This window comes from Strix aluco, chromosome 1 (assembly GCF_031877795.1).
Source record: "Strix aluco isolate bStrAlu1 chromosome 1, bStrAlu1.hap1, whole genome shotgun sequence".
Classification (NCBI taxonomy): Eukaryota; Metazoa; Chordata; class Aves; order Strigiformes; family Strigidae; genus Strix; species Strix aluco.
In genome coordinates, this window is record NC_133931.1 from 147,661,381 (window position 1) to 147,679,375 (window position 17,995).

The following is a 17,995-nucleotide window of genomic DNA, read 5'->3' on the forward strand; positions in this document are numbered from 1 at the left end:
CGTCATCAACACTTTCAGCAAACACCACTTTTTCTGGTAAATTATTTTATCAAAAGCCTGATTAATATAGCCAGTGGGCAGGCAGATTAGCCCCACCGAGGGGTTGCTTGCAGCTGTTGGATCACTTTCTCCTTAAAGTCTGGCCAGTAGTGTCCAGGTTACTAGAAGCTGAATTTTGTTCCACTGAGGTCTGCGATTGCTTAATGCCCATTTCAGTGGGTATCTGCTAGGAGCAAAGGACAGGACTGCTGCTTTTATAGGCACAAATCTCTTTTTTCTTGTTTGTCGAAGTTTTGATGTAATGGAAGTTATATCATCATACACGATCAACAGTTACTTAGGCAAATCTGAAACTTCAGCTACCTGTCTTGAAAACATACAAGGACAGGTACAGAACTATGCTACAGTTGGTATGTTCAACAGTTGTGCCCATATTCTCACACGGTCAATAGCTTGCAGGTACTTGATGTGCCTTTTGATGCCCAGCATGACTTCAGAAGGTGCATCTAGACAGTAAGCTTAAAGAATGGAAGTGGTACAAAAATTGCTATTTCTGTAAATATTACGTATCTGATCTCTGTGTACAAAAAGTAGAAGATTCTGGTGTGAATACATGAAGTACAAGGTTTTGGACAAAACAGAGTAAGAGCAATGCATTGAGCACATATATATACATATGATATTCAATATGCATGTAGTCAGTGTATCTAAACATACTTAGTGTACATACACACTGAGTATAGATAATGTGATTTACCCTTTGTAGCATCTTTAAGTTTTGATGTTACTGGATTAGCTGTAAATTTTGCTACAGATGTGCAAGAATGTAACAGTTTCTGTATGCCCTGGGTTTGCTGGATATTAAATCACTACCAGGAAAAGCTCAGAAGAGGAGAAATGGATGGAACTCTGGAGGGGAACACAGTAGATTTGACTTTGGTCTTGATCTGGTTACTGGTTGATCTTGGACAACTGGCTTTCTCTCTCTTTCTCTCTTTTCCACCTGTGAAATGTGGATGATTACTAACTCAAACCCCAAATAACAAAACACTTTGAAATCTCCTGATAGGAATAACACAGCCAGTTCTTATCTAGAGTTGTTATTTAGTGAAACATCTGTACAGGGCGCTGGTAACAATGAGGTATAATTTTAGTTACTCCCAGATGAAAACCACACCCTCAACCATGACTTTGCAGTTTGTTTCAGTATCTCATGGACTTGTTTTTAAGTCTCGAGACCCTTAAGACCCTTGGATACTTTCACTTCATTGAGCAAACAGGTTGGGAAGGGATAGATCATTGTCTCTTCCCCCTTTTATATTCCCTTGTTCTTAAATGCCAGAGACCACGATCCCAGAAATGTAGATGATCATCAGTATTTTTGTGGGCAATGCGCATTACTAGCCATTTGGACTTTGAAGAAATGCTGAATTGAAGAACACCTACAGGCCACTACACAATGTAGAGAAGATACAGAGAAGATGGCAGTCCTTCCTGGAGCGCTGTAGTGCCACAGAATACAGTCTGGTACTCCCAGCTGATAAACTGTTGGCTTTCTCCTTGTGCTCCCAGGAGAGATTTTTGGAAATGCCAGGAAAGAACCATGATCTCACAGTTTCTTATCTCCTGTCCCAAGGGAACCTTCACAGGAGGCGATTGCCAGTGGCATTTCTTTGAGACAGTAGTTGCTGTCAACATTACTGCCCTCTTAATTTGTAGATACAAACATGCTTCGGTAATTTCAAAAGCTTTGATTGTAGAGGAACCATTAACAACCCTGGCTTACCTAATTTTTCATGCTTCCTTTTGTTTTACTGCAATAGCCCTGAGTAGTCTGTATGAAAAGCAGGCACAAGAATCATGGATTTGCTGCAAGAGCAACTTCAGAAATGTGTTGGTATTAGCAACAGCAGTATGTGTGTGAACGTGTTACATGGTATGAGGGGAGAATCACAATTAAAATCTTGTTGCTAAACAAGTGACAAAGACCTTTACAATCAGTATGAGACTCCAGGCCAACTATGGTTATACTAATAATAACGAATCAAATCTGGTCTGTGAGGTTTTGTTTATATGGAATAGTATACACATAGGAGGATTTTTATACCAATTGTAATTTTTCTAACTTTAATTTAGTTTGTTTTCTTTTTTTCTTTTTTTCCCCCAGCATTTACGAAATGCTGTCAAGAAACTGGTTTGCTTATGGTGGTGAAGTGTCAGCAAGAGAACACAGCACTGAAAGACTGTCTGGTTGGCTAGTAAGTCCCTCGTGAGTTTTTGTTTTTTTGATGGATGGCCTATACTAATCTAGAAATGAGTAGAAATCTTAAATCTTCTGAAAAGGATTATGCAAGGTTAATGATTTTGATGTGTTTTCTAAAAATTGCATCTTTGCTATATTAAAAAACATGCTGGCCAGGGCCCTACCTGACAGGATTTTATTTCCTTCCTACGGCTGTACTCTCTCCTTGATTTAAATGGTGACAGATGTAGATGTTCAGCCCAGACAACATGTCACCCTATATTCACTATGCTGAATTACACATGTGGGGATGGGGGTGAGCAGTAGAAGCACCTTCATACCCTGTTACTGAGACATGAATAAGTTTGTTTCAATTTTGCTTCTTGAACTGGTTTTTAAGATTTTACTTTGTCCTGAAGGTGTCCTGCTGTTGTGAACAGCAATAGCAGCAGCAGTGGGAAATTGTTAGATATTAGAGAGGTCAACTTGAAACCACGGTGGATTGAAATGTCTCTTTTGGAAGTCCTAATTTATCCCCAGTGCTGTCAGGTTGAAGTGTTAGATTCTTGGAATTTCCCAGAATGAGGGTTGGGGATTTTTTGAGTTCGACTGGGGGATGAAGGGGGTTGGTTTGTTTTCCGGTGGTTTGTTTTTTGTTAAGCCAGAGATTAAGGTTAAATGCCTTTGATCTACTGACAGTTATTCTCAAGTATTTGGGAACTGATGAAAAAACATGTGCAGCCAGGCAAGAGTTTGGGCTTTCCCTTTTTCTACCTTTCCTCTTCATGGCTTCACTGTAGAAACTTGAAAAGGACTACACCTCAAGACAGAGCAATATCATGAGCAAAGGCAAACCAACTCACTATTTAGTTTGCAAAGATAACTCTAATCTTACGTACTTTATAAAAAAAGGTATTTTATTATGGAAGGCAGGCAAATTTTCTTTGGGTGTCAAAGGAAGATCAGTTATGAGTGTTATTCATGCAATATCCGTTCCATGTTGCAAGATGAAAGACAGTATTATGTATTTGTCTGTCTTGTAGCTATTCTGATCCATTATTCTACGAAGAATGCAAAGCAGAATATCTGAAGCAAAGAGAAGAATACAGAGCAACTGGAATTAAGAAAAAAAGACAGAAGCTTACTTCAAATGTGTAGTTAAAATGAACTTTCCAAATTTTATATCTGACTTTGATTTGACTTAATTTAAACAGACATAAATAATCTGTACCCTTCTGTGTGGAATTTAACTGATACACAAAATGAGATGAATGGAAAATAAAATAATCTCTAACCTTAAAAGTCAATTTTTAAATTTTCTGTAATTAAAGATATAGAGCATGCTGTCACAGTTTGCAAGAGAAGTTACAAAGGTCTGTTCCTCTTTGTGGACTTGAGGTTTTCTTACCAATTTACAAATGGCCTTTTGGAATTTAAAGCTTGTATCTAGTTATCTGTGGCAGGCCACATAAAAACTTAAGGGTGAATAATTTCAGTTGTATTAACTTATCACAAATTTGGTATACACTAAAAGTAGTCTAATTGTCATCTGAAGCTGAGGGTGTATGGAGATACTCATGATGCTCTTACTAGAAGAGAAGGGTGGCAAATGCAGAAGGGAAGAGCTTCTTGGACCAACTTGATTTATCTGCTTGATGAAAACGTTAAGTCATATGAGAGCCTGAATAATACTTGTGCCTATACTGTGACTCATTTTTAAGTCTACATCATTAGAAGAGATGGCTGCCCCATGCCCATGTGTGGCCCAGACTGACCGTTCCAACTCTTAGAGGAAAAAGTCATCGGATCAAGACCTTTCCCGAGAATGGGAGAAGCCATGCTGGAGGCAAAATCATTTGAGAGCAGTATCCTCCCCCACTTTCCTCTGTCAGAATGAAGATGATTGTGTAAGCTTCCACATTTCTGGAGTGAGTGAGTGACCACGCTTGCAAAATTATTATGGCTGGAGGTGAGTAAACAACTAAACTAGGTGTGTAAGATGCAGGTCACTTCTTGAAGAAACCAAGTGTAAGCAAGTCCCTATTGAAGAAGGGGCATGCCAAGGATCTTCTGTATACTGATACTTGAAGCTGCTTAATTATAGAACTCTCAAATGCATAAATGGCTTCACTAGAGGTAGTCTGTAAAACTTTCCATTACTATTTTGGAGTATCTTTTGAAGCATTTTGAAATAAAAAAAATTCTTTACAAGTAAGGCAAGGCTGCACTTAGAAAACTTACATGGTAACTTGAATACCCTAATTTAAAAAAAAAAAATTGTCTAAGTAAGTAGTAGGATTGGTTACTTTTTCCATCAGAAGATGCAAAATTTTACTTATTTTAGTGCTGTTTCACCACAAAACCAGTACTGCACTAAAGCTATTCAAGTAGGGAATTCAAATCAGCCTTGGAGGCACGTGTATGTGAACTACCTAAGTTAACGTTGCAGGTTAGTCCTTGCCCTTTATTCTGTGCCTTTTACTGGAATAATCAGTAATAATGTTGCTTCTGCTATTAGACAGCAGATTGGCTGGATGACTAGGGAATGCTTGTGAAGGAAAAACTGAAAAGATGTGTAGCATTTGGCCTTGTTAGGCAAACTTAAGTGGCATTTAGCTCAAACTAACCACCTTAAAATAGCTTCTGTGGAATAGCTTCCTACACATGTGCTTGCTCTTGGCTCCTCAGTTCAAGCATTTTGGAAAACAAAAATATTTCAGATCAGTTAGTGGAAAATTAGTGGTTTTGCTCTATGTATTTTAAAAAGAAGAAATTTAAGGTAGATGGTGAGATCTTTTTTTTTAAGGACAGTGACCATTGTGTTATCCCACTATGAAAATCTGCTACTGTTTTCAGCCTCTGGCAAGCGAGCCTGGGTGTAATTGTTGTCAAAAGCACTTCCAAAGAGGATTTGGGCTGGAGCAAGCATTCTCTTAGAGGCAAGTGCTGTATGATGCCAGCGGCACGTGCCTGCACCGAGGGCTCGCTGGAGGTCTCAATCAGCAGGTTCCCACCACACCTGCTGAACGCAGACAACAGCAATGGGTTTCTCCTTTTCTGGGTTAGCAGAAAGTCTGTTCAGCAGGTGAGGGGGAACCCCAGTGCCTTGACCAGTACTGCCAGGAAGGAATTAATGTCTGTAGTGGAACAAAGCCCAGTTGAACCTGCAGGTATTACTCCCCCACGCTTCTATACATGCTGCATGTGAAGGACGTAACAGCTCCTTTCTACGCTGATAACCAAGCTCTGCTGGCAAGCCTGACACTGCACGTACTGAATTACGCAGCTGGCCATTCATGTCTCTCTACCGACAGTTGTGTGTGTGAGGAAGAACTGGGCTATTGCAGCTCCTCTGTTGTTTACTGTGGTGCATGCTTAGAGCTGGGCTCTGCCCTTGGCTCTGGCATCAGCTTCCTCTGTAATACACCCATGGCCTTAACAGGATGTTTCTTAGTTTTGAATTCTTGATTTCACACCTTTCACTTTTGTAATGTCTTATGCGATATCCTGTATTTTAATTGAATTTACATCTTTTATGTAAAGCTTAAACAAAAGAATGAGTACTACTAAGTGACAAACTCATACTAGTAAATGGCTTTCGGTTTTGTTTTTCTCAGCTGCAACCTCTCCTGCCTACCCAGGTTAAGAGGAAGCAGCCCTAGATTCTAGTCAATGTAAGAAAACATCAATAGTATTGACAAAGCCTTTGGCTGCGCTTCTGCAGTGAACTGGAAGCTTTTTTGCTACATGTTGAATAATTTTTAAAAAGTATATCTATTTTGTCAGAAGTTACTCGTGAATGACGAGGGGGTGTAGCTCGGGAAGCGTGGCTGTCTTCCCCCCGCAGCCCCTCCACCTCCCAGCAAAACACAACACGTTAACTGCCTGTACTTCCTGAGAGTAGCCAGCTCCGGGTGATTAAGGGAGCTGACAGTGGTGCAGACGTGCAGTACTTCATCTCTCTATTCATTTCATTTTGATTCTTACACATTATTATTCTGCATAGGAGTAGACAATTGGTGGAATTAATCTAGGTGTGTCTCCAGTGTTTGCAAGTTAGCCTGTTAATGCAAAAAGGTTGTGTAGGTGCAGAGGCAGGGACTAACTCAAGTAGGTCAGCCAAAGTCTGAAGCGCAGCAACGCCACTGCCCCATCATAGTTAACATTTGTATAAGTGCCTGGTGTTTCCTAACACGTGACCTTAAAAATTAAGGTGGCATTACCAAATGCTTACAGTTCCAGTTGTCTGTTACAACTAGAAGCTTTCACAAGGTTGCTCTGCTTTCACTGTAGCCATACAAGGAGCCTGTGCCTCGTGCTTACCTCCTTTAACAGGAACCATGTGCTCAGCCAGTTTAAAACCTTCCACTATGTGGCACTATTGATTGACATTGATGGATTAAGGTCTTAAAACTAGAAGACTATAATTTGTCACCTAGCACAGTGCGGCAAGGCAGCCGTCAGTTTCCTCAGCACAGGAGCCTATCTCTGCCTCTTCACAGCAGTTGGGAAGAACTTGGCAAGCACCCAAGACACTCACATTTTTCACTTGAGACTACACTCTGAGTATATTAAAGCTCTCTTCAAACTCCTGAGACAAGCCCCCTACAAATGCGAGATCTAAAAGGAAGGAGGAAATGGGCATCATATACTTAATTTAAAAGTTTGCCTTCATAGAGTAAAATGAAAACTCAGAGGAAAGCTGAGTGACAGTTTGTAATGCCCAGGATTTTCAAAGAGGAGTGGAACTACCTACCATCACAGTCCGAGACATGACCCAGTGATTAATCTGTAAACCAGAAACCCATTCTGCCTCATATTTAGTACAGCCATACTCCTCCTCAAGTAATACCTGTGTTCTCTGTTTACTCTGCTAGTCCAAAAATAGTCAAATACAGTTAAAAATGTAAGAAGTGTCCCATGTAGTTAGAAATCAGTAACAGTAAGCACCTGGTTATTTCTTTCATGCTTTTCCCCTAGATCAAACATCCATAAACAATGTCATCTTACCACGTAATTATGAGATCTTGATGTTTGAATCACTTTGTCTCTTCCATCTTAATCTATAATGAAATACATTCTGCTGGATACTGATCTCAGTTCACATCACATTTACTACAGAGAACAGATATATTTTTTTAAATGATTCAACTGCAACTGAATTAAAATGAGGGTTTACTTTTAGTGCTCATAAGCACAGCCCACTGTCCTGTGTTCATACAACTGCAAGCAGCACACCACTACCCCTACAGAAAGGGGCAAAAGCCTGACCCCTAAAAAACACCCACTAACCCCCCTCCCCCCCCAAACCCTTACGTCTTTTTGTATACAAACTACACAAAGCAACAGGGAAACGCGTTACTACTCTTGTGACCGTGGTTCTTCGCAGGGCCTGTCTGAAGGTCAGAAGAAAATACAGGTGAGTTGGTCAGGTACCGCAGCTTTTCAGTCTTCCTTTCGCAGGCCACAGCATCATTAAAAATGCAGGTGTCTGAGCATAGGAGTCTCAAGGTCTACTGCAAGTTGGTTTTGAAATAAAATTAAATCTGCTTTACATCACCGGTTTAGTTCATATTATACTTACGTGGACCTACGTTAAATTACTTGGAATGAGCATTGTCTTACTGTAACTCCATCATATGTCTAGTACTGCTCTTGTCCCTTTCCTGCTGTAAAAATTTGACAACACATCACAGCTAATTTGGGAGTTTGCTTTCTTCAGTATGGCTAGTTCATTTAAGAGAAAAACTCATCAGCTGTAAACCCACAAAACTGGCAGGGAGACTTAAAATTATCAGATTTTAGAAATATTTAAAATGAACCAAACAGTGGAAGTTTACGTGAGTTATTAGAAGGCTAGGCCAACTCTCCTAATACATATTCATCAGCTCGCCATACGCTTAAATACTTAAATGTGCAAAGCAAAGCAACAACCTCTCCTGCCCCAAAAGCTGTCTTCCATATCTGTTAAACGGAATTAGTGCTTTCTTAAATTGAAAATTGTCAAATCAGTTTTAAAATGTTCAAAGTTTGCATTCAAGTTAATTTTATTTTGGTGTTATTTAATATACTTACTTGAGCACTTTGGTCTTTATGCAATTTTATGGTTTTCTGTAACAAATGCACGTGTGCACACAAACCACCCTTTACTACAGCTACTTCTGCATGTAATTTGCTGTCACTGTGATGAAAAGATTTCACTTCTGAAAATGGAAAAAGCACTGTAAGCCACTGGTGGCATGGATTTAAATGACTTTTCCATCTTGAGTCAAAATTTGATTGTATGCTTCAGACCAACAGATGCTTCCCAAGCCAGCTCGCTCCCAAGTGACTTCCAATCTGGGCACTTCCTTTTCAAACGTTACGGCTTGGCCGCAGCAACGAGTGATTGGATTGGAAATGCTGCCTCCAGCCAGCTCTCCCCTCACGGCAGTTCTGAAGTCCCTCTCGGCAAACATCACTGCTCCCTTCTCCAGGACAGGAAGAGCACAGAAGATAAACCAAGAGTCAAAGGCAAAGCCCGGGAAGTCTCAGACACTGCACAGAGCAGCTTGATTCTAAGCTTCCCTGTCACACAGGACAGGGCAGGCTGACCAGGAGCCTCCTGACACAAGCAGTCAAACCGCAGGAGCATCCCATAGCTTAAGGTAACTAGGTCCTTCAGGTTTCAACATCCAAGAGAATACTTTTCCCAGAATACACAGAAGCAGTCCACAGAGGACGTTTGGTTTTTCCCTGAATGGAAGAGGATGAACCCCAAATTTGTTTGTATTTGGAATAACATTTATACACAATCAAGAAATCAAAACTGAGTAAAAAATTTTGTGCCAAATACCGCAAGGAGATTTGTAAGTGAAACCAATTTCAAACAAAAATAAATTTATTTAAAATCTTACACAGTAGAATTCCTTCATTGCACAAATTGAAGTGTTAATCATGTTGATATCTGTTGGATAATACATCACATAATAAAAAACTTCTGTCATGTTGAGGTGGGGAACCCCAAAAAGTAAGCTACATTAGAACTAGATACCATACAGCTTATGCAGCCACGTGAGAAATGTTTTCTGCTGCTTTGTTATTACACAGGTAGTTGGTTCTATCAGCTAAAGCCTAGTGACTTGGATTTGTTTTATGCATATTGGGTTTTGTTCTATTACTTTCCAAGAGATTGTACTCCCCTGAGTCAGCTGTGTTCATTGGTCAGAATAAATTCCAGCATCTGACACCATTTCCATTAATCACAGACAAGCCAGTATACGTGAGCAAGATAATAGAAAGATAAAAACAGTATCTGGTGAGTGGGAAACATTATTTATGTATGCTGTTCACTAATACAGTAGAAGGTATGTGGAAGGCATTTTTTCAACTCTGATATACAAACTGAAAGAGGAGAAGAAGATGGGCATCATATGAAGTATCTACTCCACAGGGAAGAAAGTATCTGGAACCACATGGATCGTGTAGCACCTCGGTAACACTTTTACAGCCCATCATTACTAGGGCTGTGCTACAGTCATAGCTTCCCCATGTATTTGCAAGCAATTTTAAGATAATTTGCTACTAAGCAGCTGTGAAATTAATTTTTATTACACTGATCTTCAACTGGACCTATGATGTTGAATACTTCACCCACCCATCCACCCATCTGTAAATAACATATTTAGTATTATCTTCCCACCCACTACAAGTTAGGTATCATGGATCTAAAATACAAAGCATTTTTCTTCAATGTACTGAGCAGTCAAGGCATTTCACTTAACCCTGTTGTATTAAGCCAGATATGAAGCAGAGCAGTTGTTTTGTTTTGGTTTTTTTTAAAAAAGCATAAATTGTATTTGTCTAAAACCAGTTCTTGGCCTTAAAAGAAAAAAAAAAGTAGTATTTGGACACCCATAATCTATAAAGCAGGCAGTTGCATTTCAGATAGCTCTAGTTCTCAGCGGCATGTCAAGATACCACAGAAATACTTCTTACGTATATCAACAATGCTACAACACCTAGTCTGATTAAATTAAGGCTTTGTTTCTTTAATAAAAGAAAAGTTAGTAGCCTTCATCACCACACAAATAAAAAAGTCAAGGTTCTGGTGCTGTGCAAAGGTGGCACAACAAGGGTAACTGCACTGTGAACAGGATGATTCTGTGGCAGGCACCACCGTGTGCAGAATTAAGTTTCCTACAGCGTGAACTGAGGAAAACCAGCTGAACATCCAGGATTCACAGTGTTCAGCAGCACTACTTATGATCCCTTATAATTCACAATAAGGCCCAAAATGGCATAATCTAAACAGGATAGCCTAGGAGTGATTTTTTGCTTGCTACTATCTAATATAAATAACGATTTTGATAAAAAGATCTCACCTCTCGGTTAAAAATTACATAAAAATGCATTTTGAAACCAGAGGAATCCAGAGGTTAATTGAAAGGAGGAAGGAAGAGGTAATCCAATTCTTCATTTTATGTCTTACTCTGGAAAAAAACCCACTGTCAAGAAGCTCAGAGCTGGTACAACTTTTAAACACAGGATACCAGGTATTTTCTTGATAACATACAAATATCAAACAAATACAGAAGTGGGTTATTTTGTTTTATTCCAAGAACTCACTTTTCAGTGTAATCTTTTGCAAATGTATGCCATTTGCAGTACAAGACTATCTAGGCCCCATGATAGATTTCTTCATATTTACATTATACCAGCACAGCTTTAACTTCAAGGAACTTACTCCTGACTTACAGCAGAGGAAGACTAGGCTTTCTGTTTCAGAACTAGAATTAAAAATAAAGAAACAACATTTCAGGCAATTTGTTTTCCCTCTTTAAAAGTTCAAGCGTTAAGGTGCCTATTCAGAACCACTGTAGAATGCCTCAGTTCATTCTAAAAATTGTTTAACTCTTGTGCAGACAGTTTTGATTACACTGATCCAGGTAATCTGCTGGACAGTTTAACAAAGTTTTATTTCTCATTTCCCAAAACACATTCTCATTAGGCTTTGGAGGACTTGGGAATACCCAGGAATTATCTTCCAGAGAGCTCTTTCCATAGGAATGGTGTTCCTGAAACGTTTTGCCATCAACTGGAATGGGTCTCTCATCTGTCCATGCTTGTAGAGTCACCCTTTCAGGTGGTATTTTTACATCTCTCAGCAGAGGGGGAGACACAACATTGCCGAATACTTTATCATTTTGTGAGAGTTTTTTATAGACTACCCCAGATGTCAAATTCAGCTTTGAAATGTTCGAGTCAACACATTGTACTGGTGCAGTAGAGGCAGCTGAAGAAAGAAGATAAAAAAAGATTTTAAAATTACATTACCTAATGCATTTTTCATATACTCCAAATCTACTAGAGTATCATAGGGATGTTAAACCCAGTGTTTTCAAGCTACAAATTTTCAGACCATATTTTACTTCAGTAACTACTTAAAAGTTACAAACTGAATGCACTAACCTCCTCAGTCAGATTTTGCAAGATGAACCAGAGATCTCGAAATCTCAATGTCTAAAATACACCCAAAACCAAGGAAACCTCCCAGCTCCCACTTGAACACAGATAAAGTGATGAATCTTTTTGACAAGACCGGAATGAATGCTGAAACAGAGAGGATTCTCATGCACTTGGAGGAAACGACCAGATTCAAAACACCGCTTATGCAGAGCATGCTTCTTCCTACTCTACTGATTGTTTTAACAAGTCATGTTCTAAGGCTGCCAAGAACCTGAATTCTCACTGTCTGTGAAGCAGTAAGAGGGAAATGCACGGTGTTCACAGGTTCTCTGTGCTCCACTATTGTCTGACTTCTGAAAGTAGAGCGACAGACCGCAACGTTCAGCCATCTGAAATTCCAGGGGAGTTTTAAACCGTGCTAGGAAGGGGAGGATTTTGAAACAGAACAGCATCTGCCTGGAATGAAAGAGCTGCACCTTCAGTGCAGGTCTGAACAGATGGCCAAATACAACCACATCATTTTTTTGTAGTGAGAATTAACATGTAATGGGAGTAGATTAATGATTCCTGCAGTTAAAGAAACTCACATCTTGCAGGTAGTTTTCTAGAACAGCTACAAGTCTCGAGTATGAACTATGATTTGTAACTTTAGTTCTTAAGGGACAAAAAGAGGAGCCAGTATCTTGGACAAAGAATACAACTTTTGTTTGTCACTGTAAATTAAAAGGTGGTACCCAACTTGCAAATGTCAGTCAAAAGCACTTTCCAGTCGCACAGGCATCACATCTGAAAGACATGCTAAGGCACTGGATTTGGCCTCTTTGTGCTGACAGGTATAAAGAGCAATTTGAGGTCTACAGACCTTTAGAAAGTCACAAAAATTGGAATCCACCAAAAATGGATTGAAAATGTAACAAAAAAACCCAAAACAAAAGACGTGAAAATGCCTCCATACCTAAATGACAGGTAAGTAGAATCCACATGTTAACTGATACTGCTAACATCACACACAGAGCAATGAATACATTGAGTTCTGCAAACTTTACACACCTCTTATAGTGGCAACTAGTTTGTATATGGTAAAATAGCCAGTACTGCAGGTACAGGAAGTGGAAGTTTTAAGTCAAGTCTACCCATATTTTGCACAAGCCAAGATTTTTCTATAAATTTAAGCACAGATATATCTGCATTGCATTCCTAAGTGTGGCTGACAAGCAAGGTAAACAGAAAAAATAAATACGCTTTTCATTTCTGCTGAACCTGTCCACTCTTACATACGTCTGAAAAATTACTAAAAAAAGCCTACAGAGCAAAAGGCAAAATTCCACTGTTTCCCAGTCAATCAATAATGCCTTTTATAGCTGTGGATATACAACTGCATTAGCAACTGCAGACCATCTGACTGTTCACCAAGTAGAAGAAAAAAAAATCAGTACTTGTGTAGTGGCAAGACAGATAACTCCAAATTAGAAATAAGGACAGAAAGACACTACATGATCACATCAAACCTTGACAGACGTTAAGGATGAAAAATTCATTCAGCTCCCAGTTTCTCTGTTGAAGTTATTTGACAAATGTGTCTTAGAACTGTAGGAACACAGAATCACCTGCTAATAATAATGACCAAGTCTACAAAACGTGTTGATAGTTTATCAGCCAAGTACCAGGGAGTGATCACTGATCACTGCTGGCCACAAAGGTAGGGATTGACCTGGAGGTGAATCCTATCATTACCTCACAGAGCCAATCAAAGCTGCTTAGAAACAAGATGTCTTGATCTTGTAATGGACAGGGACATCAGAGACACTCACCAATATATTGTAATCAAGTTCATAGTCTGACATCTTCTGTATTCTTAACACATTAAATACTACAACTGAAGTGAGCAGCAAACAAAGGAAATAAACGCTGCGCTAAACAGTCAGACTGATAGTCTGACCCCATCAGCATCAGAACACTCTCTTTGGCTCGAGACAAACATATGTATGAAATAGAAGAACCATCTGATGAACTCAGATGATGATGCTTACAGAAGTTACACATACTTCACGTGGAAATTATCTTCCCCTTATTTGCAAGGTAGCAGCAGAAATAAGGCAGTTTTGCAGCCCCAGTACTTTGACATTCAGAAAATGTCATCTTGCATAGCATTTTGCTAGAAAAGACAACTTTTCTGAAGGCCAGCAAAGCAATATGCAACCATTAGGGAATTTCAGTCTATTAAAGTCTGATTTTAAAACGTTGCCAAATACTTTATGTATTCTATACTGGGAAAAGAAGACTGCGTTTGCAGAAAGATTTTTTCCCCCCTAATATGAAGTAGTTGTGGTAAAAGGTCAAATACGAGTAAACTTAACACCTCAGCCTTGTGCACATAAGCAACACTTCACTGAGAAAAAAGCCACAAGGGGAACAGAATACAGTACTGAAGAAAAACACATCAGCAACACCTTTATGTGTGAAGTTGACCAGTACGAGACAGAAGCAAAAGCAGAAAATGGGTAGGCTGGAACCATAATACAGTCTAGCTTATCAACTTCAATTGATGAGATTCTGATAAGATATGATAGCTAGTTTCTTTTTCAAATGGTACAGCCTGAATCAACAGTTTGTGTCTGTAAGGTCTGTTTCTGCAAACACTGACTTGCCTTTCTTGGTCGCTGTTGGGTTTGTTTTCAGTTTTCGTAGAACCTCAGTTTGCACGTCAGTCACTAGATGCAAATTAGACATTTCTCTCTTCAATTCCCAATATGCTTGTTGCACACTTTCAAAACAAAAAATTTTTACAAGTTAATTAAATAGTTGCCACCTCTAAAGCATCCTCATGTTAATAAATCACTTTTGCCTGACATACACTGACAATGTTACTCAAGTACCGTAATTCAAAATGAATTAAGCAGTACTGATAATTATCTTAAACTGATGGACCTTTGTATATTTTGACTCTTGCATATTACAATATATAATGTATTGAATATTAACATACTAGATGATACTAATAATTTCAAGTTCCCCAAATGGAAGGAAATACAAAGCATATTCTCCTATTTCATTATTTGAAACTAACCATCTTACCAGAAAACTAGTAATCTCCAGGGAATACTTTTAAAAAAATATATTAAATGGACACTAGACTGCAAACAAGGTAGAGTATTAACTTTGAACGGCTTCTGATAAATGACCATACACACCATTGTATGTTATGATCCTAGTACTGTTAACTGATCATAGTTTTAAATAGTCACTATTTGGGTCTCTACACCATTCATTTTGCAATGAAAAATCTACACCGATTTCATTTTTACAATGAAATCAGACTAGATACCCAGGATCCAAACTGAGCACCCACACACAGACCAAACTAAAATATAAAATATACTGTTTCATATTCAAGTCATGTAATTTATGTTAATAAACTGCCTTATCAGACATTTTAAAAAATAGCGACCCAATTCATTCTCTGGTAAGATAGCATAATATGAGAAACATATTTAGCAACAGCAGCAGTGTTCCAACACTAAGTTTCAGGTGATTAGCTGCTAAGAAAAATCAAGGAAAAAAAAAAAAATCAGAAAAGTCAGCATCACCATATGTTTCTTGGTAAAATTTCAAGCAAAGGCTCACTGAACACCACATTTATGTTGATTAATAATTAACTTAGTGTTCAAAGACATAAGGATGCAGTTATTTCAACTTAAACATTCAATTATTTAATGTTTTTTAATGCTCAACATTCTAGCAAAACACATTTATCGAGGACAAGTATTATGGATGAGAGTTTTCAGAATATTTCTTTCTCAATATATTCACCTATAAGACATTTATTTGAGAACAGTTCAGTACCTCAAACTATAGTTGAGATGACCGAGAACTATTAAGCTATGTAACAACTGTGTTTTCAAACATGCATATATACAGATTTCTATCCCTCCAAAATAGCAATTTAGGATCACTCCTGCATGAAATTTCTCAGACATGAGTGTGTTCAAAAGCAGTCGGAGAAATAGCTATTATTCTGTTCTGCAAGTTAACGCTAGAAGGGTTCTCTTAAAACAAAGAAATTAAACTGTCTTCTATGCACAGAAATATTTCCCCAGAACACAAAAATTCAGCAAAACCTCTGTTAAAGAGCAGAGGAAGCTCACAGTTTAACACGTAATGTATTAGGTGTGAGCAATTCTGATAGATAGAAAGTTAAAATTTTCAGAACTGATACTTCAAGAAGTTCAGCTAAACCTGGGGCCTTTTTACTGCAGAATCCATTTGGCTCTTTGAACTTTTGAGATGACAATTTTAAAATGAAGTTAATGTGGCAACCACATTTATGTGTTTTGGTCTCAAAAATAAGATCAAAGAAGCTTTATATCAGAACAGAACCATCTGATATTTAAATATATTTACATATAGAAGTGGTTAAATATAAGAACAGCTCATTGTCTGCCACCAACCAGAAAGTATTCAGATAAACTTTATAACATGCACTTTAGCGCGTTTAAAAGCATCTTGCAAAGGGATCCAGGTACTAGAATTCCACTTAAATATTTTAAATGTTTCTGTGGATACTGACTTAGAATCCCATTGCAAAGCTTCACTTTCAAGAAATTTGCAATTGAAAACCAAGGATTCCACGTGCTTTGAAGTTTATCCTATACTGCCTTCTAACATGCAATATAAACCTTGAACATGCAATATAAACCTTTAAGCTTGTCTAAATCTACAGCCAAGTAGATTTGCAAACCAAGAATTTAAAGTCAGATTTGGAAGCTGCTGACAAATGTGAAATAATTACTTTCCAAAAAGTTAACTAACTGCAAATGCCTCCATTTTCCATAAACAGCAGGATTGCTTGCTACAGCAAATGTTTCGCATAGGAGGTTTTTCAAGTGCTTTTCCACAGATTTTTGGATAGGCTTACATATTCAGTATACATTACACATTCATTATTTATGTCAGATTACAATAAACACTATACTGTACATATGCTAATTCAGATGGTTGCCACCTGAATATCACTTTGCGGAATAAATCTGCTCTGGAAGATCAAAGAGATAACTGCTTTACCTTGAGATAACACCTTTTTTCAGGCTCCAGCAGAAACCACAAGAAGCTCCAGCAGAAACCACAAGAAAAAGTGTTAGCAAGCTAGCTGTCCAGTCAAGGTGAAACGTGAAAGTGTAATTTGTGTATAATATTATTATCATTACACCAGAGAACATATGAAAAGAAATATCTGTGCTGTTCTCTTTCAGTGACTGATTTCTTTTCCCATCTCTTCGACAGCCAAGTAAGCAACAAGGTATTATGCTAAACAGTCTGTCATTATGAAGGACCACTCTTCCCTCTTGTGGAAAATCGTGTAAGTACACAAATAGGCATAATCCGGTGTAAGAGGTGCAGTTAGTTTCCCTTCTGCAAGACAGAACATTTGGGACCTTCCATGCATTCATGAATTGGTTTTTTGTATAAAGAATTAAATGATATATGTAGTTTCTAATACAGCACACATACTCAAGACAGGGTAATACAGGCGTTTAGATCCTTAGATTTAGCACAATTATTATCTGAATGGCTGCAAAATGACTGGTATGTTAGCATTTTTCTGGAAAATTGCTATTTCTTTTTGAATAGGTCACACAATGGCTCCTCAATATTTTTAAAAAATTCCTTTAAAATGTCTTTTAGTGGAAATAATATTGCACTGTGCCAAGTAAGAACATATGTTCCAACACTAAGGAAGAGATTTGAAGCCATCACCTATGCAAATACAGGAACCTGGGATTAGACTTGGAAATTTATCTACCTCCTCCTCAAGTCAACTAATTATTAAAAAGCTCGTTTTAAATACAGGATAATTTAACTTTCATTTTCTGTACAACAATCTGAAGATGTAAATGTTTTCTTATCATCATCATCCCAGACTGCCAAAATAAAAGAGAAAAAAAATTAAAATGATCTTGCTAAATCAGCATACCTAGACTTGAAATTAAGATAATGCAATTTGAAATAACAAATTCGAACAGGCTGCAAGAATATTTACTTTTTCAAATATGTGTCCCTTGGTAAACTAAAAATAAAATGTGAAAGCCACTTGATTTTCATACCTCTGGATGTCTTGCCTTTGAACTAGGCCTCCATTTAATGGATTTTCATCTTGAGCCTGGTCCTGCATAACAGAATGAGGGGAAGATAGAGAAGGAATGAACATACGATTTCAGACCTTCTACCTGAAAATACTGCAGTGAAACTACAAGTTCGCTAATATTAAAATTCAGGAGTAAAGTAGTCTTCATTTGTGTTGGCTGCAAT

At 38.1% G+C, this 17,995-nt stretch overlaps 2 protein-coding genes across 3 annotated transcripts in view; one reads left to right on the plus strand and one right to left on the minus strand.

The window, feature by feature from the left end:
• Positions 1-3,544, plus strand: part of CMC1 (C-X9-C motif containing 1) — a 43,582-nt gene extending 40,038 nt beyond the window's left edge. Inside the window, exons 3-4 of the mRNA XM_074839148.1 lie at positions 2,168-2,258; positions 3,286-3,544. Of these exons, the coding sequence (XP_074695249.1) occupies positions 2,168-2,258; positions 3,286-3,400 (206 nt within the window). The 3' untranslated portion in view covers positions 3,401-3,544. The remainder of the gene's footprint in view (positions 1-2,167; positions 2,259-3,285) is intronic.
• Positions 3,545-10,818: 7,274 nt separating this feature from the next.
• Positions 10,819-17,995, minus strand: part of AZI2 (5-azacytidine induced 2) — a 31,484-nt gene continuing 24,307 nt past the window's right edge. Inside the window, exons 6-9 of one of the 2 annotated variants that reach the window (XM_074839121.1) lie at positions 17,791-17,852; positions 16,751-17,098; positions 14,338-14,453; positions 10,819-11,516 (exon numbers count right to left, since the gene is read on the minus strand). In XM_074839121.1, the coding sequence (XP_074695222.1) occupies positions 11,131-11,516; positions 14,338-14,453; positions 16,751-17,098; positions 17,791-17,852 (912 nt within the window). In that variant the 3' untranslated portion in view covers positions 10,819-11,130. The remainder of the gene's footprint in view (positions 11,517-14,337; positions 14,454-16,750; positions 17,099-17,790; positions 17,853-17,995) is intronic. The other variant, XM_074839133.1, reaches the window with a different exon arrangement.